We start from the raw sequence: 26,082 nt of genomic DNA on the forward strand, positions 1-26,082 counted from the left end.
TTAAAACACGCCCCCCCTTTTCTGACTACATACCTGAGTGAGGCCAGACTTTCTTCATATACCTCAACAAAACCACATATGGCAAATATTTAATGTAGAAGCAGATAAGAGAAATCAGCTGTTTTCTATTAACTCAAACATTAAGGAGATTTGCAGAAATGTAAAACAGTGTCATTTCTGTCACGAATTTGGGGGGGTATATTTAGTCATATTAGTGAAAATATATCATTTATGTTAACATGTAATGGATTTATGATTGTTTTTATTTTTTTATTTTTTATACATTTATTTTATTTTATTTTTGGCTGTGTTGGGTCTTTGTTGCTGTGCGCGGGCTTTCTCTAGTTGCTGTTTTTAAATGAACTGTTAAATAGTTTTAAAATTTCTGTTTAAATTTTAAATGTAAGTATTAGATTAAAAACTGACATAAATGAAATTTCTTTGGGGTCCTTAGTAATTTTTAAGAGTATAAAAGGGTCTTGAGATGAAAAAGTTAGAGAACCAAGCAACTGAAGGATTAGTCCTTCAAGCTTGAGGTATCCTTCTCTTATTTGGCTATGTCTGTGAAGAATAATGATATCTTCCCTAGATGGTACTGGAAAAACAATGATAGAGTCTTTCATTTACCTTCTGTTAATAGGGCCCTTCACAGAAATGTTTTAATTCAGTTGGCTTACATACACATTTCAGTTATGTTGGTTAGATGTGAATGTTTTACAGGTTTCCTCAGAAGCATATTTACAGAGATAGAATAAGTACATTTCTAGGCGGTAAATAATTTTATAGTGATTTTAAAAAATAATGTCACTGACTTGCTATCCAAATTCTTGTGGCTTGACTGCTTTATTAGACGCTAACTTCTGTAAGGAAGAAGTATCTAATAACAGTAGTATTTATTCAGTCATTCAGTATAAGGTGGGGATATAACAGTGAACAAAAGTTTCAGCTCTCATGGAACATACATTCTAGTGTTGGGGAGAATAAAATGTATCAGTTCGTAGTATGTGCTGTGGAGGCTGATAAAGCAGGGTAGGAGGAATAGGGGGTTGTTGATGGGGATGGGGACTTGCCTTTTTATGTAAGGTGGTCTGAGAAGTCGTATCTGTGGAAATACCTCTTCAATTATATGGACCAACAGCTGTAAACTCTGAGACTGATATGTGCTTGGCATGGTTAAGGAACAGCAGGGCAGCCAGTGTGGTAGGAGAGGGATGAATGAGGGGAGAGGGATACAAGATGAGGCAGAGAGGTTTGGGATGGCAGAGGAGAGTGCCAGATAACGTAGGCCTTGTATGCCACTGTAAGATTTCTGGCTTTTAATCTGGGTGAGATAAGGAACCTTGGGAGTGGTTTTTGAGTAAAAACCTGATTTGACTGATATTTTACAGAGAAAGCACTTTGATATTTTAATAGGATTCCTCTGGCTGCTTTGTGGAGTGGAAGTAGGAAAACCAGTTAGGAGGCTGTTACATTGATTGTGCATGAGACAGTAGTGGCTTGGACCAAGGTGGTATTAGTGGTGGTGGTGAGATAAAGTTAGATTCTGGGGCTTCCCTGGTGGCACAGTGGTTGAGAGTCCGCCTGCCGATGCAGGGGACACGGGTTCGTGCCCCGGTCCGGGAGGATCCCACGTGCCGCGGAGCGGCTGGGCCCGCGAGCCATGGCTGCTGGGCCTGCGCGTCCAGAGCCTGTGCTCCGCAACGGGAGAGGCCACAACAGTGAGAGGCCCACGTAACGCAAAAAAAAAAAAAAAAAAGTTAGATTCTGGATATAATTTGGTTGTGAAGCCAACAGTGTTTGCTTTTTAAAAAAAAAAAAAAATTTATTTATTTATTTGGTTTCACCGGGTCTTAGTTGCGGCAGGTGGGTTCCTTAGTTGTGGCATGCGAACTCTTAGTTGCAGCATGCATGTGGGATGATCTAGTTCCCTGACCAGTGATCGAACCTGTGTCCCCTGCACTGGGAGCACAGAGTCTTATCCGCTGCACCACCAAGGAAGTCCCCCAGTGTTTGCTTTTGGATTGGATGTAGGTGTAGAGGGAAAAAGGAGTCAAGATTGACTCTACAGTTTTTGACTTGAATAACAGTAAGAATGGAGTTGCTGTTTACTGAGATGGACAACATTGGCGCATTTTTTTTTTCTTTTTGGGGAGATGTTGGCAATCAGGAATTTAGCTTTTGGGCATGTTAAATTTATGATACTATTTGTTAGTTTTCTTTGCTGCAAAACAAATTACCACAAATTTAGTGGCTTAAAACAATACAACACACATTTATTATCCTAAAATTTCTCTTAGTTGGGTTCTGTGCTTCAGAGTTTCACAAGCTGCAGTCAAGATGTTGGCTAGGGCTGGCTTCTTACCTGGAGACTAGAATGGAGAAGAATTCACTTCTAAGCTCACTCAGGTTGTTGGCAGAATTCATTTTATTGCAGCTGTAGGACTGAGAACTTTAATTTTTTTAGCTGGAGGCCACCCTCAGCTCTTAGAGGTCGCCTGCAATTCGCTGCCACCTGGCCCTCTCCAATAAGTAGTTCACAACATGGCAGCCTCCTACTTTAAGTTCAGCAGGAGAGTGAGAGTGAGTCTGCTGACAAGACAGAGTCTTATATAATATAATCAAGGGAATGATATCCCATTCCTTAGCCATAAAATGTGACATAATCACAGCGATGACGTCCCATCATCTTTGCCTTATTCTGTTGGTTAGAAGCAAGCCACAGATCCCTCCCACACTCAAGGGGAGAGGATTACACAAAGGCATGAACACCAGAAGGTGGGGACCATAGGGGCCGCCTTAGAATTTGTCTGCCAAACCATACAAGTAGATTTGTCCAATAGGTAGTTGGATATATATGGTCTGGAGTCCAGGGGAGAGGTCCAGACTGGAAATGTAAATTTAGGCATTGTAGATATATAGGTGGTATTTAAACTCATTGGGTGATTTCTGGCTTCTCTTTAGGACGTAGAAAGCTGGAAAGCATATTGCTCCCACTGTAAAACAAGAGTAAGCTATAATATACAAAAATCATAACTTCTTTCAACACATTAGTAGTGGCATGTGGGCATGGCTCACCTGTAGCAGTAGCAGGGTACAGGAAGAAGGCAGGGCTGTCATACAGGGGGAAATAAGAATTTAGCTAAATTGAGGCTTCGCCGGTGGCACAGTGGTTAAGAATCCACCTGCCAATGCAGGGGACACGGGTTCAAGCCCTGGTCTGGGAAGATCCCACATGCCGCGGAGCAACTAAGCCTGTGTGCCACAACTACTGAGCCTGCGCTCTAGAGCCCGAGAGCCACAACTACTGGAGCCCACGCGCCTAGAGCCCATGTTCCACAACAAGAGAAGCTACCGCAATGAGAAGCCTGCACACCATAATGAAGAGTAGCCCCCGCTCACCGCAACTAGAGAAAGTCCGTGGGCAGCGACGAAGACCCAATGCAGCCAAGAATAAAAATAAATAAAGTAGATACAACATTAAAGAAATTTAAAATGGTCAGAAAAAGAGAAGAATTTAGCTAAATTTTTATTGAATTGCTAAAGTCTAAGTGTAGGCTAGTATGAGAACATAGAACCCTTGGGAGCTGCAGACACAGGGTAGGTAACACCCACTCCAGGGATCCCCAAGAGTTGCTCATGAGAAAGATTAGGGGAAGCAAGGGAGACAAGAGAAAGCCTCTCTAGGTGGTACAGGCCTGCCTGGACCCTTCTTCCCTGTGGAAAAGAGCTTTAAGCCACTGGGGGAAGGGAATAAACCCCATTTTCCAGTGTGGGTAGAAGTGAAAAGAAAAAGAAAATACATAAACCCTGAGGGAAGGGCAGAAAATTTTCCTGGGTTCAGACCATTAGTTTTCCTACTACTTGGAGAAAGCCCTACCCCCTGAGACTGAGACTAGGCCAGGATAACAGAGCAACTTCTCAGTCTCCCCTTAGCTCCTCCAGCAAGTAAAGCAATAGCAGTTTATCCCTGGGGAGGACTAAGAGTATGGAGAGACACTCTGGGTCAGGTGCACAGAGAAAGCCTAAAGCTGAGGGTGGAGCAGGATCACTGAGAAAAACCCTCTGGCAAACCAGGCCCCACCCTAAGCAGAAGGTCACACTAGAGGAATTTAGAGCTGGTTGTGTACTTAAGGTAATCATAACAAAACCCAAACCCTGCTCAATTCTTGGATAGATTGACTCGTCCCTCCCCCAGCCACCACCTGCACTAAAAGCCTAGTAGAAGAAGTACTGAAGAACTACCACGCCATTTTTAGGCATGAATACTGTTTCCTCAGTCTCTACTATCTTACTACACATGATGTCCATCATTCAGGCAAAAATTATGAAGCACATACAAAAAAGCAAGGAAATAATCACCCGCTGTCAGAAGTAAAAATGATCAGTAGACTCAGGATGACTAGTTGTTAGAAGTATCAGATAGTGAATTTAAAATAATAATAATATATTAAAGGCTATAGTGGAAAAAGTGGACAACATGTATGAACGGGAGGTAAATTTCAGCAGAGGAATAGAAACTGTATGAAAGAGTCAAATGGAAATGCTAGAAATAAAAATTGTGACATAGATGAATTATGTTTTTGGGCTTATTAGTAGATTTGACACAGCTGAGGAAAGAATCAGTGAACTTGAAGATAGGCCAACAAAAATTATCCAAACTGAAAAAAGAAAAAAAAGTGGGGAGAAAAACAGAACAGAGCATCTGAGAGCTGTGGGACAATATCTAAATATTTAACATAAGTGTAATTAAAGTCATGGGACTACATGACATTACTGGGGGTGAGTGTAGTCAGAGATGAGGTCAATGGATTTGACTCTGGGACTTTCCAACATTTGGGGGTTGGGGAGATTGAAGAGGGATGGCCAAAGCAGTAAAAAGAAAATCAAGAGAAATGGGGATCATGGAAATTAGGAACGAGGTGATGATCAACTATGTAAAATGCTGCTGGTAGGTCAAATGAGGAGTAACAGTAACTGTTACTTCATTATTAAAGGATTTTTTTTTTTTTTTTATTGGCTGCACCTTGTGGCATGCAGGATCCTAGTTCCCTGACCAGGGATCAGACTTGCACCCCCTGCAGTGGAAATGTGCAGTCTTAACCACTGGACTGCCAGGGAAGTCCCTCAAGGATTCTGTATTTGCAAATTCACCAACTTGATAAAATTCATTTGTAACCCCAAAATCAGTATGCACTCTTGTGGTCATTAGTGGACATGTGTGGAGTAGTGAAAAATTTAAGTCACTTTCTCAGTTGAGCTCGAACAATGCAATACTCTGTCTTACAATTTTAGGTCTCATACTATAAACAATTCTCCTTTTTGTGGTCTAGTTAGTGCTGTGTTTTTCACATTATTGTGCTTTTTGTTGGTGATGTTGCTGTTTAAAATGGCCTCTAAGCATAGGGCTTAAGTGTTAAGTGCAAGAAGGCTGTGATGTACCTTATGTAGAAAATACATGTGTTAGATAAGTTTCATTCAGGTGTGACTTGTAGTGCTGTTGACCATAAGTTCAATGTTAATGAATTAACAGTACTATATTCCAGACTACCAAAATAAAGCTAATATTGCAATAAAACAAGTCACACAAATTTTTTGTTTTCCACTACATATAAAAGTTATGTTTATACTATATTGTAGTCTATTAAAATGTGCCATAGGGCTTCCCTGGTGGCGCAGTGGTTGAGAATCTGCCTGCCAATGCAGGGGACACGGGTTCGCGCCCTGGTCTGGGAAGATCCCACATGCTGCAGAGCAGCTAGGCCCGTGAGCCACAACTACTGAGCCTGCGCGTCTGGAGCTTGTGCTCCGCAACAAGAGAGGCCACGACAGTGAGAGGCCTGCACACCACGATGAAGAGTGGCCCCCCCACTCGCCACAACTAGAGAAAGCCCTTGCACGGAAACGAAGACCCAACACAGCAGTCAATCAATCAATAAAAAAAATGTGCCACAGCATTCTGTCTAAACAATGTACATACTTTAATTAGAAAATACTTTATTGCTGGAATTTCCTGGTGGTCCAGCTTTCACTGCCGAGGGCCTGGGTTCAATACCTGGTCAGGGAACTAAGATCCCACAAGCCATGCGGCCAAGGGAAAAAAAAAACCTTTATTCCTAAAAAGTGCTAACTTTTTGTGCCTTCAGTGAGACTTGCTCTAAGCAAGGTTGCCGCGGACCTTCAATTTGTAAAAAATGCAGTATCTGCAAAGCACAATAAAGTGAAGTGCGATAAAACAAGGTATGCCTGTATTAAATAAGGTGTCTTTAAACAGAAACACACTTAAAACCAGGTTATACGTTAACCGGTTGATGAAAATATTGTGCCCAGAGGCTTGCAGCAACCTAACCCTGTATTTCCCCTAGGAACAATGGTTCAGCATTTGCTAATTCAGTGTACATGGCAGCTTCATAGAACATAACCACAAATAACAAGAGTTGACTGTATTTGGCAACATGGAGTTCATTGACAACCTTGACAAGAACTGTTTTCAGTCGAAGTGGGGATAAAAATCTAATTAGATCTAAGAGAACATGGGAAAAAGAAAAGAGGGGAGAAAATGAGTAGAGAGGAGTTTTGCTGCAAAGGGATCTACAAAATGAAGTGCTGGAGGGGGTTTTATAAGTCATGGAAGTTTTATTTTTATTATTACTTTTTATGATGGGAGGAATTAACAGCCTGTCTATATACCAGTGGGAGTGATGCAATAATATTTGATGACACAGGACATATAGAAAGGACAATCTGGGATGATGTCCTTCAGGAGGGGCGGGGATGAGCATTAGTCTGCAAGTGGAAAATTTATTTTACATGAGCATAGGTACCTCATTCATAATAAGAAAGCAATCAAATACAGGTTAGGTAGGTAGATTGGGAATGAGGTACTCTGAAAGTTTCCTTTTGATAACTTCTTTGTTTTTCAGTCAGATAAAATGTTTTGAGAACGTAAGTGGACTAGGGATATATAGTAGGATTGTTGGAGAGCATTAACAGTCCACTTGAGGTTACTGATCATGAACTTAAAGTGTGACCATTAAGTTCAGTTGTGTGTCTTTCTCCAGTCAGATTCAGGTACTTGCATACAGGTTACAGGCATAGAGTATGTGAGTTAACAGGTTGCTGTTTAGTCCAGGGACTACAGCAAAGCAAAAAAAGACAAGGACATTGAAGGTTATGTGATACAGTGATTATAATGCTGTACCATGAAATTTAAGCTGTATAAGGAAGAAGTGGGGACTTGATGGGGTCAAGAGCAGGGAAAAGATAGTAGACTCGATGGATTATAAGTTCCTGTGGAGTCCAAGAATTGTTGAGAGTCCAAATAGTAGAGGTAGTGAGTTGGAAGTAGGTGGTACTCAGAGAGAGGGATACTTGAATTTGAGATTATAGGAGGGGTTATTGGTAATGATAAGGTTTAGGTAAGTAGTTCTCAACTGGAGTGGTACTGCTTCCCCACTGAGATGTCTAGAAATATGTAGGGGGTTAGGGATGGTGGTTGCCACTGGCATTTAATGGGCAATTTAGAGATGCTAAATGTTTTTCATTGTGCAGGATATTCCTGCACGTGGAAGAATTGTCCTACCCCAAATGCCTGTTCAGAAACCCTGTAGGGTATGACAATGGGAGTGGGTGGCCAAGAAGGGTAGAAGACAGGGCTTTGGAGGAGAGGAATCAAAAACTGGCCCAGACATGGAAGGATACTGGATGTTGCATACTGAAATCACCACAAATTACATCAGGAATAGTATTGGAGAGAACAGAGTGATCCTGGGGCTAAAGTCTTAAAGAAATGAGGGGACATGACTGCCACAGGGACAGTCTACTGCTCTGAGCCTCAAACTTGGGAGTTTTCAGGTAGAACTTGGGACAGTGGCCTGGAAGTAGCAATGAAGAGCAAAGGAAATACCAACTCTGTCTGTAGGCTCATGGTATGAGTGCAGGAGAGAGGCAGTGTTCTCCAGAGGAGAGCAGAGGTTCAATTATGGCAAGAAGGTGAAGGGGAGGGACTCAGTACTTGATGAATTTCATTTAATTGCAAAGTATATATAGATTGAGAGGCAACCTTGCTTAAGACCTGGTCTGAATCCTGGTTTTGTCACTTAGTGACTCTGGAACATTGACTAAGTCACTTAACTTATTTATTAAATCACTTTTTAAAAAAAATTCATTTTATTTATTTATTTTTGGCTGCATTGGTCTTCGTTGCTGCACACAGGCTTTTCTCTAGTTGCGGCGATTGGGGGCTACTCTTCCTTGCGGTGCACAGGCTTCTTATTACAGTGGCTTCTCTTGTTGCAGAATATGGCCTCTAGGTGTGTGGGCTTCAGTAGTTGTGGCACGTGGGCTCAGTAGTTGCGGCTCGTAGGCTCTAGGACGTAGGCTCAGTAGTTGTGGCGCACGGGCTTAGTTGCTCCGAGGCATGTGGGATCTTCTCAGACCAGGGATTGAACCAGTGTCCCCTACATTGGCAGGCGGATTCTTTTTTTTTTTTTTTTTGGCAGGCGGATTCTTAACCACTGCGCCACCAGGGAAGTCCCCACTTAACTTATTTAGACTTGATGTTCAGCATCTGGAAATAAAGGCATCGGACTTGGTGATCTGTAAAGTCTTTTCCAGCTCCTAACTTTCAGTAATTCTCATACCGTAGAGAAATTTGTGTACTTTAACTATGTGTGAATGGGGAAAACAATGTTGATAGTAATAGGTAACATTTATTGAGTATCCACTGTGTGCCAAGTGTATTGTAAGCATTTTACATGTTTTAATGCCTTCAAACCTCTTACCAACCTACTGTGCTTTTCTAATCCCCATTTTAGAGGTCACACAACTAGTAAGGCTAGAGACATGATTTGAATTCCAGCAGTTTGACTTCTCTTACAGCTTGGGTTTCCTGAGAAGCAGACAATGCGATGGACATTAGCATGCAGGAGGTTTATTAGGAGGTCCTCTTGGGATTGCCACCTGTGGAAGGGAAAGAAAGGAATAGAGGAAGCAGGATTGAACAGAGGGAAAAGTTGGACTTTGATTCAGTCTCAATGAAGACCTCAACTGACCCTATAGGGAGATTAGAAGCTGAGATAGCTCTTCAGAATTGGGGTAAGGGACCAGCCAGGCCTTTATATTCCTGCATGCACCAGGCATTGGATCTTGACTGACCCGGGAAGGGGTACGTGTGACCTCAGGCAGAGTGACTCTCATCAGCCAGGGCAATTCCAAAGAGGGCTGACAACTGAACACTGTCAGCAGCTGTCTTCCAGCAGCTGGGGAATAAGTCTTTTACCAGAGAAAAGGGGATCTGGCTGTTGCATCATGGTGTCCACTACAACTGCAGACTTTATAATCACCACAGTCCTTTGTTGCCTCCAGGCAGTGGATGATGATAAATGAGGATAATTTAAGAAATTAACAAATAGGCTTGGCTCCAGAACACTTTTAAAACAGATTGATTTTCATTCCATTCATATATTTGACATGAGAATTTAGCCCAAGGGTTTGTCCAGGGATAAGCTAAGAATGTGTGTGCTCGTGCGTGCGTGCGCACCAGTGTTTTTGGTAATCCTTTCTTACCTGGCGATTATCTGATGTTTTGGATGTGCTTGGTCATATTGATTTTACTTTTTAGAAAAGAAAGATTCTTCTATAGAGAGTTAGAAATCTAGGTGAATTTATTTCGATGTTTCCAGTATGAATCGTATGGGGAATAGAAGAATAATTTTTCTTTTTCATTTGCTTAATAGGGTCTTTCACAGAGCTAAAGGTTTTAAATTTTGATTAGGTCCAATTTATAAATTTTTCCTTTTATGGATTGTGCTGATGTTATCTAAGAGCTCTTTGCCTAGAACTAAATTTCAAAGATTTTTTTTCCCTGTTTCTTCCTAAAAGTTTTATGTTTTACATTTAAGTCCACAATTCATTTTAAGGTATTTTTTTGTATAGATTTGAGGGGTTTTGTTATGTATGTACAATTGCTACAGCACCATTTGTTGAAAAGAGTATCTCTCCTCCACTGAATTGCTTTTGCACCTTTGTCAGGATCATTTGGGCATATTTGTCTGTTTCTGAGTTTTCTATTATGTTCCATTGATCTATATGTCTGTCCCTCTGTCAGTGCCACACTGTCTTACCATGTTATAGTAAGCCCTAACATCAGGAAGATGATTCCTCACATTTTATTCTTCTTTTTCAAAATTGTTTTGGCTATTTTAGGTCTTCTTCCTTTCCATATAAATTTTGGAATAAGCTTGTCTGTGTCTGCAAACCTGTAGATCAGTTTGGGGAGAACTGACATCTTGTTGACTCTTCCAGTCCTCAAATATAGTAAATCTCTCCAGTTATTCAATCTCCTTTGATTTCTTTCCATAGCATATTGTCATTTTCAACATACAGATCCCATACATGTTTTGTTAGACTTACACCTAAGTATTTCATTTTCTTTGGAGCAGTTGTAAATAATATTGCATATTTTCTTTGGAGCTATTGTAGATGATACTGTATTAATTTTGATTTCACTTGTTTGTTGTAAGGACATAGAAATGCAGTTGATTTTTGTTTATTGATCTTGTACCTTGCAACATTGCTGAACTCACTTATTAGTTCTAGGAGGGATGATTTGGGGGTTTTGTTTGTTTTTAATATTCCTTAGGATTTTTTATGTATATTCGTGTCATCTGCAAATAAGAGTTGGTTTTATTTCTTTTCCAATCTGTATGCATTTTCTTTCTTTTTCTTGCCTTATTGCACTGGCTAGAACTTCCAGAATTATCTTGAATAAAGTGGTGAAAATGGACATCCTTTCATTGTTCCCAGTTTCAAAGGGAAAGCATTCATTCTTTCATCATTAAACCCGACATTAGCTGTAAGTCTTTTATAGATGCTCTTTTTGAGTTTGAGGAAGTTCCCTTCTATTCCTAGTTTTCTGAGAGGTTTTTTGTTTTTTTATTTTTCCCATGAAATGATGTTAGATTATCAGATGCTTTTTCTGTATCAGTTGGTGTGATCATATGATTTTATAACTGGAAGTTTGTACCTCTTGATCCCCTTCACCTAGTTTGCCCAACCTTTCATTCCCCTCCCTGTGGCAAACCTGTTTGTTCTCCTCTATGAGTCTGTATCTTTTGTTTGTTCATTTTATTTGTTTTTATGGATTCCACATATAAGTAAAATCATATAGTATTTGTTTTTCTGTCTCACTTACTTCACTTAGCATAATACCCTCTAGATCCATCCACGTTGTTGCAAATGGCAAGATTTCATTCTTTTTTGTGGCTAATATTCCTGTGTGTGTGTGTGTGTGTGTGTGTGTGTGTGTGTGTGTGTACACGTACGTACCTCATCTTCTCTATCCATTCATCTATCGAAGGACACTTAGGTTGCTTCCATATCTTGGCTGTTGTAAATAATGCTGCCATCAACATAGGGGTGCATATTTCTTTTTGAACTAGTGTTTTTGTTCTCTTTGGGTAAATACCCAGAAGTGGAATTGCTGGGCCATATGGTAGTCCTATTTTTAATTTTTTGAGGAACCTCCATACTGCTTTCCATTGTGTTTGTACCAATTTACATTCTCAACAACAGTGCATGAGGGTTTCTCCTTTCCTTACATCCTTGCCAACACTTGTTATTTGTTGTCTTTTTGATGATAGCCATTCTGATAGATGTGAGGTGATATCTCATTGTGGTTTTGGTTTGCATCTCCCTAATGATTAGTGATATTGAGCATCTTTTCATGTGTCTGTTGGCGATCCTGTATGTCTTTTTGGGGAAATGTCTATTCTGGTCTTCTGCCTATTTTAAAATTTGGATTGTTTGGGTTTTTTTTGGTATTGAGTTGTATGAGTTCTTACTATATTTTGGATATTAACTCCTTATTGGATATATCATTTGCAAATATCTTCTCCCATTTAGTAGGTTGCCTTTTTTTTTTAGTTAATTAATTTATATTTGGCTGCACTGGGTCTTCATTGCTGCATGCAGGATTTCTCTAGTTGTGGATAGTGGGGGGCTACTCTTCGTTGTGGTGCATGGGCTTCTCATTGCAGTGGCTTCTCTTGTTGTGGAGCACAGGCTCTAGGCACACGGGCTTCAGTAGTTGTGCACACAGGCTCAGTAGTTGTGGCTCACAGGCTTTAGAGCTCAGGTTCAGTAGTTGTGGCGCACTGGCTTAGTTGCTCCACAGCATGTGGGATCTTCCCAGACCAGGGCTTGAACCCGTGTCCCCTGCATTGGCAGGTGGATTCTTAACCACTGTGCACCAGGGAAGTCCGGCCTTTTTGTCTTGATGATATTGTCTTTCGCTGTGCAAAAGTATTTAAGTTTGATGAAGTACCATTTTATTTATTTTTGCTTTTGTTGCCCGTGACTGAGGAGACAGATCCAAAAAAATATTACTAAGACCAGTGTCAAAGAGTTTACTGTCTCTTTTCCTCTAGGAGTTTTATGGTTTCAGATCTGGCACTTAGGTCTAATCTGTTTTTTTTTTTTTTTGCGGTACGCGGGCCTCTCACTGTTGCGGCCTCTCCCGTTGTGGAGCACAGGCTCCGGACGCGCAGGCTCAGCGGCCATGGCTCACGGGCCCAGCCGCTCCGCGGCATGTGGGATCTTCCCGGACCGGGGCACGAACCTGTGTCCCCTGCATCGGCAGGCGGACTCTCAACCGCTGCGCCACCAGGGAAGCCCTAATCTGTTTTTTTATTTTTGTATATGGTGTAAGAAAGTGGTTCACTTGCATTCTTTCATTTTGAAAGCAGATTAAGAGTTATGAACAGCTTAGATTTTCTCTTCATCTATCCATTTATTTTGCAGACAGTGTGAAATGAGATATTTTGTTATAATGGAATGACTCTTAGCTTGAGAAAGTATGAGAAAATGTATTTATAAGGAATAGCTAATTTCTTCAGTGGGATGTGAGAGTACATATAATTTACAAATATCATGCTATAATAAAAATTTTACCTATAGTAGACATTAGATACATCACAGTTATTATAATAACTGTGTCTGTAGTGTTAATAATACTCTGGACTTGGCCTATGGAACTATTAGATTACAGCCCCAAATTACGGAAAGTAATGACTGAACTAATAGACCAAAAGGTTCTTAATTTTAAGTTAATCAGTATATATGGAGGGGTTTAACATGAGAGGTCTCACTTAACAGTCTGTGGTAAGAGATGAATGTTCCGCAGAATATAGAGTGAATGTTCTAATCTACAACTGAAGTATAGTACGTAGTAGCAAAATAGTATTGTAATGTGTTGATAGACTTAGTGAGGTCACTGAAAATGTCTGAATGTTGGAAACCCAAGAGGTCTTGAGTATACATGAGCTTTTTCAAAGCAAATATGAGTACACACAGTAGCATTCTCTGTTGATGAAGGAGGTTTTTGTGGTAAAAGGACTAAGAAGAACGATTAAACCTTAGAAGAAACTTTGGTACATTATATCACATACAACTATTTGGAGGAAGCATGACCAGCAAGTTTCTATCATTAAGGGTAATAAGACTCCATCTTTGGTGAATTTGTTAAAAAAAATACTGAGTTTCAGGGAATTCCCTGGCAGTCCAGTGGTTAGGACTCTGCGCTTCCACTGTAGGGGGCATGGGTTCAATCCCTGGTCGGGGAACTAAGATCCCACATGCCATGTAGTGCAGCCAAAAAAAAAAAGAAAACTGAGTTTGTATCTCAGAATTTTCATACTAAGTGCATTTTTCTAAGTAATGATATAATTTTGAGTACTTTTTTTCTTTTTGGCTGCGCCATACAGCTTGCAGGATCTTAGTTCCCCAACCAGGGATTGAATCCAGGCCCCGGCAGTGAAAACACCGAGTCCTAGTCACTGGACTGCCAGGGAATTCCCTGTTTTTTTCTTGAGAAGCAATTTTGTGGTTTCTTGATATCTCTTCCCATGAAATAATAGAATGTGTGTGATTTTGGTCATAAAATTAATAAATTAGAAACTAATTTGCAATACAACTTTGCTATCATAGAATCTATGATAATTTTTAAAAAATGTTTAGTGTGCTCTTGAAAAGAAGGTATATTCTGCATTTAGATGCAGAGTTCTGTGTATTTATTAGTTCAGCTTTGTTGGTCATGTTGTTAAATATTCTGCGTCTTTATCACTTTTTGTCTGTTTGTTCTATGACTAATTTGAGAGCATTGCATTAATCTTCCATTATAATTGTGGACTGATTTTGCCTAGTGGTCCTTCAATTTATGCTGTGTGATTGAAAGTGTGCTATGAGGCTATGTTATTAAATGAATGCAGATTTTATGTATTTATTTTTAAAGAGTTCTACTGGGTTTGTTTGTTTTTTGGCTGTGTTGGGTCTTTGTTGCTGCGTACGGGCTTTCTCTAGTTGTGGCAAGCAAGGGCCACTCTTCGTTGCGGTGCGCATGCTTATTGCGGTGGCTTCTCTTGTTGTGGAGCACAGGCTCTAGTCTCATGGGCTTCAGTAGTTGCAGCGCACGGGCTTAGTTGCTCCACGGCATGTGGGATCTTCCCAGACCAGGGCTGGAACCTGCGTCCCCTGCATTGGCAGGAGGATTCTTAACCACTGCGCCACCAGGGAAGTCCCTAGATTTTAAAATTGTATATTCCTGGAGAATTGTCCCTTTTGTGTCTTTATTTCTAGAAATGCTTTTTACTTTAGAGTCTAATTTGATACTAATTTGGCTTTAATTTAGTATGTTAATGGCATCTTTTTTTCCTGTGCTTTTATTTTCAAACTTTCTGTGTCCTTAGGTTATGTTTTAGGTGTATCTCTTGTTAACAGTATATAACTAGATTTAAAAAAAAAAAAGATCTAGTTTCCTAGACTTTTTTCCCCTCAGTTTTTACATATTGTGAATTGTGCTTAGTGCACACACTTGTACGTGTCTGTGCTGCCCATGAATTGGTCATAGGATATGCAAATGTTCAGTTATAGTAGATACTGCCAACAATTTTATAAACTTACACCAATTTACAACACCACCAGAAGTATATGAGAGCGCTGTTGATACATTTAAGTACCCAAAATTGGTATTGTGAGTTTAAGTTGTAACCATTCTGATGAATGTGTTGCAGTATCTCATTGTGGTTTTTGTTTTGTTGTGTTTGTTTCAGGTATAATTAACATATAACATTGTATTAATTTCATGTGTACAATATAATGATTTAATATTTGTGTACATTGGGAAATGATCACCACAGTAAGTCCAGTTAACATCCCTCACCACACATAGTTAGAAATACTTTTCTCCTTCTGATGAGGAGTTTTAAAAGGTACTCTGAGCAAGTTTCAAATAGGCAGTACAGTAATTGTTTTTATAAGTGGAAGTTTGTGCTTTTTGCTCACCCCCTGCCTTTGGCAGACACCAGTCTCTCTGTGAGGTGGTGGTTGTTGTTGTTTATACCACATATAAATGAAATCATGTGGTGTTTGTCTTTCTGTGTCTGACTTATTTCACTTAGCATAATGCCCTCAAGATCATCCATGTTGTCACAGATGGCAAGATTTTATTCTTTTTTATGGCTGAATAGTATTCCATTGTAGTCTTCTAGACTTTTAACAGAGCTTTGATCCATATACAGTTGACATAATTACTCATACATATAAATTTAGACCTACCATCTTATTTTTTACTTTTTGATCCACGTGTTCCATGTTTCTTTTTCTCTCCTTTCTTGTCTTCTTTTGAGTTATTTCTTCTCATTCCATCCTGCCATCACTTGTATCAATTTGGACTGTACATAAACTCAGCTACTACTAATTATAGCAAGCCTACTTAGTAAAGTCCAAAGTTAATACGTTTCCTCTCAGACATTCCAGTAACTTTAAAACATTTATTTCCCATTTATCCTCTCACTTGTCACTGTTGTTAGGATTTAATTTTATCTTTTTCTCTTTTAATCCCATAAAACATCATAATTCTTTTATGTATTCATCATTATTTGCTTTTTTCCCACGTACTTATCATTTCTTTGCTCTTCATTCCTTCTTACATGTCTCAGCTTCCATTTAAGATTACTTTTCTTTTACTTTAAGTATTTGCTTTAGAAAAACCTTAGCACTGCAGGCATTTTGGGCTGCATAATTCTTTGTTGTGGTGGACTGTGCATTGTTGGCTATTTAGCAGCACCCCTGGCCTCTGCCCACTAGATGTCAGTACCAACCACCCCACCCCATTATGACAACCCGAAATGTCCCCAGGTGTTGCCAGATGTCCCTGGGGGGCAAAAATCATTCCTGGTTGAGAAACACTGCTTTGGAATTTAGTTTGATGTAGGTCTGCTGCTCTATTTTTATTTGTTGAAAATACCTATTTCATTTTCATTTTTAAAAGGTATTTTCACTGGGCATAGAATTCTAAGTTATATTTTAGCACATTCAAAATATTCTGCTGGCTTCTGTCTTCCATTGTTGCTTTTGAGAAGTAAGCTTAAAACAGGACTGTTGTTATTTTAAATATAATGTTTTTTTTCTTTTGGGTGCTTTTATAGTCTTCTTTTTACCTTTCGTTGTTTTGTAGGTTCCACTGTGTTGTGTTTAGGTGTAGACTTTTTTCTTTTTTTTTTTTGGTTGTGTTGGGTCTTCATTGCTGCACACGAGCTTTCTCTAGTTGCAGCGAGTGGGGGCTGCTCTTTGTTGCAGTGGCTTCTCTTGTTGTGGAGCCCGGGCTCTAGGCATGTGGGCTTCAGTAGTTATGGCACTCGGGCTCAGTAGTTGTGGTGCACAGGCTCTGTAGTTGTGGTGCACGGGCTTAATTGCTCCGCAGCATGTGGGATCTTCCTGGACCAGGGATCAAACCCGTGTCTCCTGCATTGGCAGGTGGATTCTTAACCACTGCGCCACCAGGGAAGTCCCAAGGTGTAGGATTCTTTTTATTTATTCCACATGGGAGTTACTAGGATTCTTGAATGTATGGATTGGTGTCTGTCATGAGTTTTATAACACTTTCAGGCATTATATCTTCAGATTTTGCCTGTATCCTACTCTTTGTTCTTCTCACTCTATTCTCTGTATTTCTTAACCTCTCTTATATTTTCCATCTGTTTGTCTCTCTGTATTGCAGTTCAGATAATTTCTTCTTACCTGTCATCCAGCTCACTAAGTTTCCCTTTAGCTTTGTTTGGTATATCTGAACAATGACTTTTTTGGGGGGCGGAGGGCTGTGTTGGGTCTTCGTTGCTGCACACGGGCTTTCTCTAGTTGTGGCGAGTGGGGGCTGCTCTTCGTTGCGGTGCACAGGCTTCTCATTGCAGTGGCTTCTCTTGTTGCGGAGCATGGGATCTAGGCACGTGGGCTTTGGTAGTTGTGGCTCACGGGCTCTAGAGCACAGGCTCAGTAGTTGGGGCGCACGGTTTTAGTTGCTCCGCGGCATGTGGGATCTTCCCAGACCAGGGCTCGAACCCATGTCCCCTGCATTGGCAGGCGGATTCTTAACCACTGCGCCACCAGGGAAGCCCTGAACAATATTTAAAATTTCAAGTATTATATCTTTATTTTTAGAAAATCTGGTTCTTTTTCAAATCGACCGTAGTTTTCTATTTACTGAAGACATTTTCAAGCTTGTCTTGAAACATAATCTGCTGTTTCTTTAAACATAGTAAGCATAATTGCTTTATAATGTCTGATAATGTCAATATCTAAAAATCACTTGGGTCTGCTTGTGCTGTCTGCTGTTTTTGCATCTTGCTCCTGGTGCCTTGTTGTTATTTTTTATTCTTTACTGTCCATTAATCTTGACAAACTGTGGGAATTTTTTGTGGCCAAGGATGAGTGTGCCTTTCTCCAGAAAGAATTTACTATTGCCAGGTGCCTGGGGAACCGCCTTCAGGGTTTGAGGCTCTTTTTGTCTTTTTGTACCACCTAGGTGATGTTAATTGGGCTCTGAGTCTGCTGGAGAGCTAGTTACATCTTCTTCAGCCCTTCCCTCCTCCATACCTAGGCAACTTTCCTTCTGTTACCTTACCCTGATGATGTGGCCCTTTGAAAGTCCCAGCTTAATAGGAGGTCCCCTATCTTTACCTAGAGAAAAATCTGGCCTCTTATTCCCGCCTCTCCTTTGAGAGCAGTTCAAATCTACCTTGATAGGTGATTTTGTTTACTCTTTTATTTGTTCTCACTGTACTTCAGATTTTGGCTTGGTGATTTAGAATCTATAGAGTCTTTAGAATATAAGAAGCAGAGGACAGAGAAGTGTCAAGAAATATGAAGCATCTAAAATTTTACCCTGTTTTTAAGTTTAAAATATATTTAGTAACAGCATTGTTTTCATTATATTTATTTTTATAGTTACCATATACTTACAGCAAGTGATACGAGTTTCTATTTATCATAGTGAAATAAGGTTTTCTTTTTCTTTTTTTTTTTTTTTAATGCAGTACGCAGGCCTCTCAGTGTTGTGGCCTCTGCCGTTGCGGAGCACAGGCTCCGGATGCACAGGCTCAGGGGCCATGGCTTACGGGCCCAGCCACTCTGTGGCATGTGGGATCTTCCCAGACCGGGGCACGAACCCACGTCCCCTGCATCGGCAGGCAGACTCTCAACTGCTGTGCCACCAGGGAAGCCCTAAGGTTTTCTTTTTAAGTACTTTGAGTTTACAAAAGCAGATATATACTTTAAAGAAAAATAAGAAGTAAATAATAGTATAGGAGATACACTTTCCTGAAAGCATGCTGTTGAGTATGAATTCTTTACTTTGGTCAGTTTACCATGTATAAATCCTCTCTGTCCAAGGATCATTTGAATCTTTTGAGACCTAGGAAGTAGTGACATTTTGGGGCAAGTACAGCGTAGGCTTAACTATGGGGCAAAAAAATTAAAACCACAAAATTACAGTTAAATTATCTTTACATGAAATAATAAACTAAAAGATGTACAGCTCTGGTTCATTTTATTTTTCATTTGTATTTTGAAATAACGGCTCCAGTCCATTAATAACTGTGCAGGATACCCTGGGCTTAAGGGTTTGCCATAGTTGATACTGAAGTAAGTAAAAAGTCATTATTCCAAATGTCAAAACAGTCTGTTCTTCCTTTTTCCTTGAAATGAAAAGGCAAAACAAATAAACTTGTTGTGTAGGAAGCAAATTGAGAACATACAGAGTGTGAGAGGTTTTAAAAGTCAGTGGTACCAGGAGGGATAAGATGTCTTGGAAAGAGCACTGGGCTCTGGAGCGACACAGGACCACCCATTATTGTGTTCAGTATTTTACTTTTCAAAATACTTAATACAGAAAATTTCAAACATATTCAGAAGAAGAGATGATTAGGTTAAGCCATCATGGTTCCCGTCACCCTGTTTCAGCACGGCTCCTTGTCCCCCCTAACCCACCACCAACTGGATTATACTGAAGCAAATCTAGGTATCATTAAAGCCTTCAATATTTCAGTATGTATCTCTAAAATATAAGAACTCCTTTAAAGAACATAACTACAATACTATTAACACACCTAAAAAAATTATTCCTTAATATTATCAAATGACCATTCAGTGTTTAAATTTTCTAAATTGTTATTTATTGTATGTGTGTACACAATTTTTTTAACACACCTTTTGTTTTTAACTTATTATTTAATTTTCACTGTAACTCTGAAAAAGGTATTATTTGTTCTATTTACAAAGGAGGAAACTGAGGTCCTGGGAAGTTAAGTAATTTGTTTAGCATCACAGAGCAGCAAATGATTGCCTTAAGCTAAAAATCAGCCCAAGCCTGTCTGACTCCAAAATCTGTATGCCTTTCTGGATTTAGAAGACTTTGGATTCAAACTCTGTTAAATAGAGGTTTCTTTTCCCATGCCACTCTACTAACTTCCCACCCTCCCTCACCCAAGTGTTTGTGGTCCAGGGATCCCCTAATTAGGGAGCTAAGGAGAATGCTAATTTTTGCCCAGTCACTTGAATAAGAGTGAGCTCAGCTACCCTGTGGAGTGAGAGGCAATCAGGGGGCCTTAGTCCTACAGCTCCCAATTTAATCAGAGCAGCTCCAAAAAAAATCCTTTTCTACTTCTTCTAACATCTCCTAAGAGGGGTTCTGAGGTTGGTGCTATAGTGTACTAGCACGTGCTACAGCTCTAAGATCTCAGACTGCACTGTTCAGTATGGCAGCCACAAGTGGATATTTCAATTTTAATTTGAATTACTTACAGTTAAACAAAATTAAAAATCAGTCTTTCAGTCATACTAGCCACATTTCAAATGCTTGATACTGACTACTATATTGGATAGTGCAGATTTAGAACATTTCTATCATTGCAGAAGGCTCAGACAGCACTGAAAAGTAACAGGTGAAGGCAATCATCTGTGTTTCAACTGCAGATTAAAATTGGGGGGTGGGGAACAGCAGGTCCCTCTTTTCCTTCTTTGAGAAAGATCTCAGGATTTAGATGATCACATTTGAGAGTGGCAGTGGGAAGACACCAGGCTTTGGGACCCTGAGTGATGAGCATTTTGTGAGGTTAGAACAGTGATAATAAGGGGAAGTGATGACTGCTAGCTAAAACAAAATCTGGTGCTGTTTTTCCTTTTCTGCCTGCCAGATCCTCAGTCTGCACAAAATCACAAGGATTGCCAGAAACTCTGGAGGAATGATTGCTTTTATCCCTTTAGAAACGTAAATTAACCCCCTCACAAGCTCTCCTCATTATTTGAGTGAGTGGCTTTAGTTAGGGTCTGAAAAGTAAGGGGACCTCTGAGTGTAATGACTCTAGAGCTGGACTCTTCAGATTCATGAATTCTGTTTATTTTTACTCATTTTACTCATTAATTTCTGTGTCCCCATATTGGGATACTGTCAGTGAGAAACAGAGCCAGACACCTGTTAAAGGCAGCAAGATAGATTTCATTCAGACTAGTGCAGTAGGGAAGAGAGACTCCAGCATAAATTGAGCTCAACTCTGCTGAAACAAAAGGTGGGTCCCTTTTGAAATGCTGGAGTGTGCTAAAGGAAAAGTACTGAAGATGTTAGGTGGAGAGGTTGGTCACTGTGATTCAGCCATTTGTGTCCACTTGCTAATTGGTGCTTATCAAATTTAGGCTCCCATCCTCCAACAGAGACTGGTAGACAAAGGCCCTATCCTTCTTGATGACTACATTGCGAAGGGATGACTCCCAGGTCCTTGAGAAGGACATTTCTGGGTTGTACAAGATTTGTTTATCTCCAGGGTCAGAGATTGACAACCGCAAGTTTTCTAAAGTAAGTGCTCTAAGAAAAGTGAGGTCAAAGGCCTATAGTCAGGTTTTGGCTAGAACAAACAGTTAATTATTTTGGCAGCATTGAGCTTTCTCTAGGAGGCATTTTAAGGAGGCTGGGTCATCCTAGGGACTCAGCCTTGAACTGATAGAAGCTGTGGTAGAGTTTGGTCATGTCTCTTAGTGTGTGTGAGGGAGGTTGAATGGAGTTGTTTGTGCTGAAAGTCTGCAGTTTTCAGTACCTGGATAAAGGTTGGTTTGTTTTGTTATTTGTTTTGTTTTGTTTTTTTAAATTGAAGTATAGTTGATTTACAGTGTTGTTAATTACTGCTGTACAGCCAAGTGATTCAGTTATATATATATATATATATATATATATATATATATACATTTTTTTATATATTCTTTTCCATTATGGTTTGGCATAGGATATTGAATATAGTTCTCTGTGCTGTACTGTATACCTTGTTGTTTATCCATTCTATATAGAAAAGCTTATATCTGCTAACCACAACCTCCTATTCCATCCCTCCCACAGCCCCTCCCCTTGGCAGCCACCAGTCTGTTCTCTCTGTTTGCAATTGTTTGTTTCATAGGTTCATTTGTGTCATATTTCCACATATAAGCAACATCATATGGTATTTGTCTTTTTCTGATTTACTTCACTTAGTATGATAATCCATTTGCATCCATGTTGCTGCAAATGGCATTATTTTGTTCTTTTTTATGGCTGAGTAGTATTCCATTGTCTATATGTACCACATCTCTTTACCATTCATCTGTCAGTGGACACTTAGGTTCTTTCCATGTCTTGGCTATTGTGAATAGTGCTGCTATGAACATAGGGGTGCATGTATCTTTTTGAATTAAAGTTTTGTCTGGATATATGCCCAGGAGTGGGATTGCAGAACCATATGCTAATTCTATTTTTTAGTTTTGAGGAACCTCCATATTGTTTTCCACAGTGGCTGCACCAACTTACATTCCCATCAACAGTGTAGGAGGGTTCCCTTTTCTCCACACCCTGTCCAGCATTTGTTATTTGTAGACTTTTAAATGATGGCCATTCTGACTGGTGTGAGCTGCTACCTCATTGTAGGTTTTTTTTGGCCACACCATGCGGCATGTGGGATCTTAGTTCCCCAACCAGGGATCAAACCCATGTCCCCTGCAGTGGAAGCACAGAGTCCTAACCACTGGGCAGCCAGGGAATTCCCCTTCATTGTAATTTTGATTTGCATGTCTCTCTTACCAATGTTGAGCATCTTTTCATGTGCCTATTGGCCACCTGTGTTTTTTCTTTGGAGAAATGTGTATTTAGGTCTTCTGCCCATTTTCAGTTAGGTTGTTTGTTTTTTTGTTGTTCAGTTGTATGAGCTGTTTGTATATTTTGGAAAGTAAACCTTTGTCAGTCACATCATTTGCAAATATTTTCTCCCATTCCTTAGGTTGTCTTTTCGTTTTGCTTATGGTTTCCTTTGCTGTGCAAAAGCTTGTAAGTGTGATTAGGTCCCATTTGTTTATTGTTGTTTTTATTTTTATTGCCTTGGGAGACTGACCTAAGAAAACATTGGTACAGTTTATATCAGAGAATGTTTTGCCTATGTTCTCATGGAGTTTTACCGTGTCATGTGTTATGTTTAAGTCTTTAAGCCATTTTGAGTTTATTTTTGTGTATGGTGAGAGGGTGTGTTCTAACTTCATTGATTTATATGTGGCTGTCCAGCCTTCCTAGCACTACTTGCTGAAGAGACTGTCTTTCCCATTGTATATTCTTGCCTCCTTTGTCAAAGATTTTTCTTTTTAATATTTATTTATTTATTTGGCTGCACCAGTTTTTTTTTTTAATTAATTTATTTATTTATGGCTGCGTTGGGTCGTCATTGCTGCGTGCAGGCTTCCTCTAGTTGCAGAGAGCGGGGGCTGCTCTTTGTTGAGGTGCATGGGCTTCTCATTGTGGTGGCTTCTCTTGTTGCAGAGCACAGGCTCTAGGCGCATGGGCTTCAGTAGTTGTGGCGCACGGGCTTAGTTGCTCCACGGCATGTGGGATCTTCCCTGACCAGGGCTCAAACCCATGTCCTCTGCATTGGCAGGAGGATTCTTAACCACTGCGCCACCAGGGAAGTCCTGCGCCAGGTCTTAGTTGCAGGGGATCTTTGTTGCCACATGCAGGATTTTTAGTTGCCGTATGTGGTATCTAGTTCCCTGACCAGGGATCGAACTCAGGCCTCCTGCATTGGGAGCCTGGAGTCTTAACCACTGGACCACCAGGGAAGTCCCTTTTATCAAAGATTAATTGACCATAGGTGTGTGGGTTTATTTCTGGGCTCTCTATTCTGTTCCATTGATCCATATGGCTGACTTTGTGCCAATACCACACTCTTGATTACTGTAGCTTTGTAGTACTGTCTGAAGCCTGGAGGGTTATGCCTCCTGCTCTGTTCTTTTTCTTCAGGATTGCTTTGGCAATTCTGGGTCTTTTATGGTTCCATATGAATTTTAGAATTATTTGTTCTAGTTCTGTGAAAAATGTCATGGGTAATTTGATAGGGGTCGCATTAGATTGCTTTCAGTCGTATGGCCATTTTAACAAATTAATTCTTCATTTCCAAGAGCATGGGATATCTTTCCATTTCTTTGAATCATCTTCAGTTTCCTTTATTAATGTTTTATAGTTCTCAGAGTATAGGTCTTTCACCTCCTTGGTCAGGTTTATTCCTAAGTATTTTATTTTGGGGAGGTGTGATTTTAAAAGGTACTGTTTTTTTACATTTCCTTTCTGATATTTGGATAAAGTTTTATATACATATTTCCCTGACCTGGGCATTTGGGAGATAATGAGACTGGAATTTAATCCAGTCTTGGGAAAGGGTAAAGAACCTTCAATGAAACAGAATAAGGCATTGTTCTGGGGGCCTGATGCAAACACAGAAAAGAGTCATAAAGGTGTTTTTCAGGACTTGAGAAGCAGCCTTGGATTTTATTTTGTGATTTAAGCCCAAGATGGATGGTATGAACCAGGATAGTGTAGAGGAAGGTGAGAGATCTGAAAATATCTGGGAAAGCTTCTTGGAATAGGTAGAACCTGAGCTGAGTCTTGAAGGATGACGGGTGGGCTTTTCTTGGTTTAGCATTTTATTGTGGTATTTCCATGAAACCCCATCTACTTTCCACAGAAATAAAATATTTCAAGTAAATAATTGAATCATGAAATTATAATTTATTTTTCTTTGAAGATACTGCCCAAAGTTGGTATTTCGCTCACTTTTTGATTCTTGATTTCTTAATTGTTTTTTAACCAGGTATCTTCAGAATGACATGTTCTGAAGAGCCACCATGTTTTTACACAATCAGTTCCTCTGCCCCAGATACCTTCCAACCCTATCCCCCAAGCACACCTTCAGGGAATTGTATATCTTTCAAGACCTAGCTGAAGTAGCACCCTTTCTTTGCTCCCACAGTACAGTGCTGTCTACTTCTCTGCTTATATTATAGCTCTTGTTGTTTGTTTAGTTTGTACTCTCAACCCCCTAATGCAGTCTCCTGCCCACAGAAGATACCTAATATGTGATTAATAGATGTGGTTAAATATAATAAGCTCTGAAATGTATTTTCCAGTATTAAGAACTCAGCTTTCTTACAGGCACAGGTATAATTATATTATGTTAATTGAATTTTTATTTGTTCTTAGATGTCATTAAGAGGATCTGCGCCAGTGACAATTGTACCTCTTCCTGGAGAGCAAGTACAGGTTCAGGGGGTCATCCAGACAGCTCAGTCTTCTGTAATTCACCCACCACACGTGCAAACGGTACAGAAATTCAAAGACTTAGTGGTTGAGAGAGGGGACTTTTGAACCCTGAGTCTCTGGACACACTGAAGTTGCTATAGTTATAATATTGTAAAACAAGATAATAAAGTTGTCTTAGAAATTAGATTTTAGAACTTCTAGCTTCATGTATATACTACCCAGTAAAAATATAAGGCAATTTTGGGAAGAAGTTATTGCTTAGAATTTAAGGAAATGAAAAATTTTCTGCAGGGAAAGCACCTTTTTATCCTAGTGGTATCCTTCATGAAAAAGAGAATTCTGAAGAAAGGGTGATGATGTGAGCATTTTAGCAAACTAAGAAAGTACCTACCTTATGCTTTATGGCGATCAAATAAAAGTAGTTCTCTCATAGTGAAGTTCTTATTTATATCTATCTACCTTCATATTTACACCTGACAACAGTAGGGAGGAAAAGGCCATCCTGGGTTCCTTTTCTTTTTACTCTTTCTCCCCATTTTATCTTCTGGCTCCTGTGAGTCTCAGAATGCCTTTGGTCATCTCTCATTTTTAGAAGCAGCTATCCTGGAAGAAAAGCTGTATAACTCATTTTTTCCTCTTGAATGTATACAGTGTCTGGCAGTGTTGTCAGCTCTAGAGCTGCATCTTTATGTGTTTTTTGTTTTTGTCTTTGTTTTTGGTTTTTTTCCTATAGGAAAGGTGACTGCTACATGGATTTTTGAGGTTTTATATGAAGATTTTACTCTTATTAGTGCTGTTATTAAAGAGAAATACTTGATCTTAGTTATAAGGAATCTCTTAGTTTTAGAAGTGATTTTCTTACTTGAGTTCAGTGGGAGGCTTTGGAGTAAATTTAGGGACAGACAGGGAAAACAGCTAATATTTAGATTAGAAATGGCATATCTGTGGTGCATGAGGAAATATAGAAGTGACAGATCTATAGAAGTGACAGATTAATTATTACTTTATTATTCATTACTGCGATTATTTCTTAATTATTACAGCTTGTGATCTTTCTTTCCTATCTAAAGACAAAGATTTAAGATACAAAAAAGTAGAAGTACACTAGACCTTGTTTTTGAAGGAGACTATAGAATGTAAAACAAGCTTCTCTGGAA

At 39.7% G+C, this 26,082-nt stretch overlaps 1 protein-coding gene across 12 annotated transcripts in view; it reads left to right on the forward strand.

Annotated features, from left to right (window-relative positions):
• Window positions 1–26,082, forward strand: part of ATF1 (activating transcription factor 1) — a 54,789-nt gene that overhangs the window by 8,404 nt on the left and 20,303 nt on the right. For 8 of the 12 annotated variants that reach the window (XR_004485567.2, XM_033436302.2, XM_033436300.2 and 5 more), the window contains exon 3: window positions 24,866–24,985. The exons of the other annotated variants lie outside the window; for them this stretch is intronic. Coding sequence is in view for 7 of the 8 variants with exons in the window: in XM_033436302.2 (XP_033292193.1) it covers window positions 24,866–24,985 (120 nt within the window). In the remaining variant the exon portion in view is untranslated. The remainder of the gene's footprint in view (window positions 1–24,865; window positions 24,986–26,082) is intronic. 12 annotated transcript variants of the gene reach the window in all.

The sequence above is a fragment of the Orcinus orca genome, chromosome 11 (assembly GCF_937001465.1).
Source record: "Orcinus orca chromosome 11, mOrcOrc1.1, whole genome shotgun sequence".
Classification (NCBI taxonomy): domain Eukaryota; kingdom Metazoa; phylum Chordata; class Mammalia; order Artiodactyla; family Delphinidae; genus Orcinus; species Orcinus orca.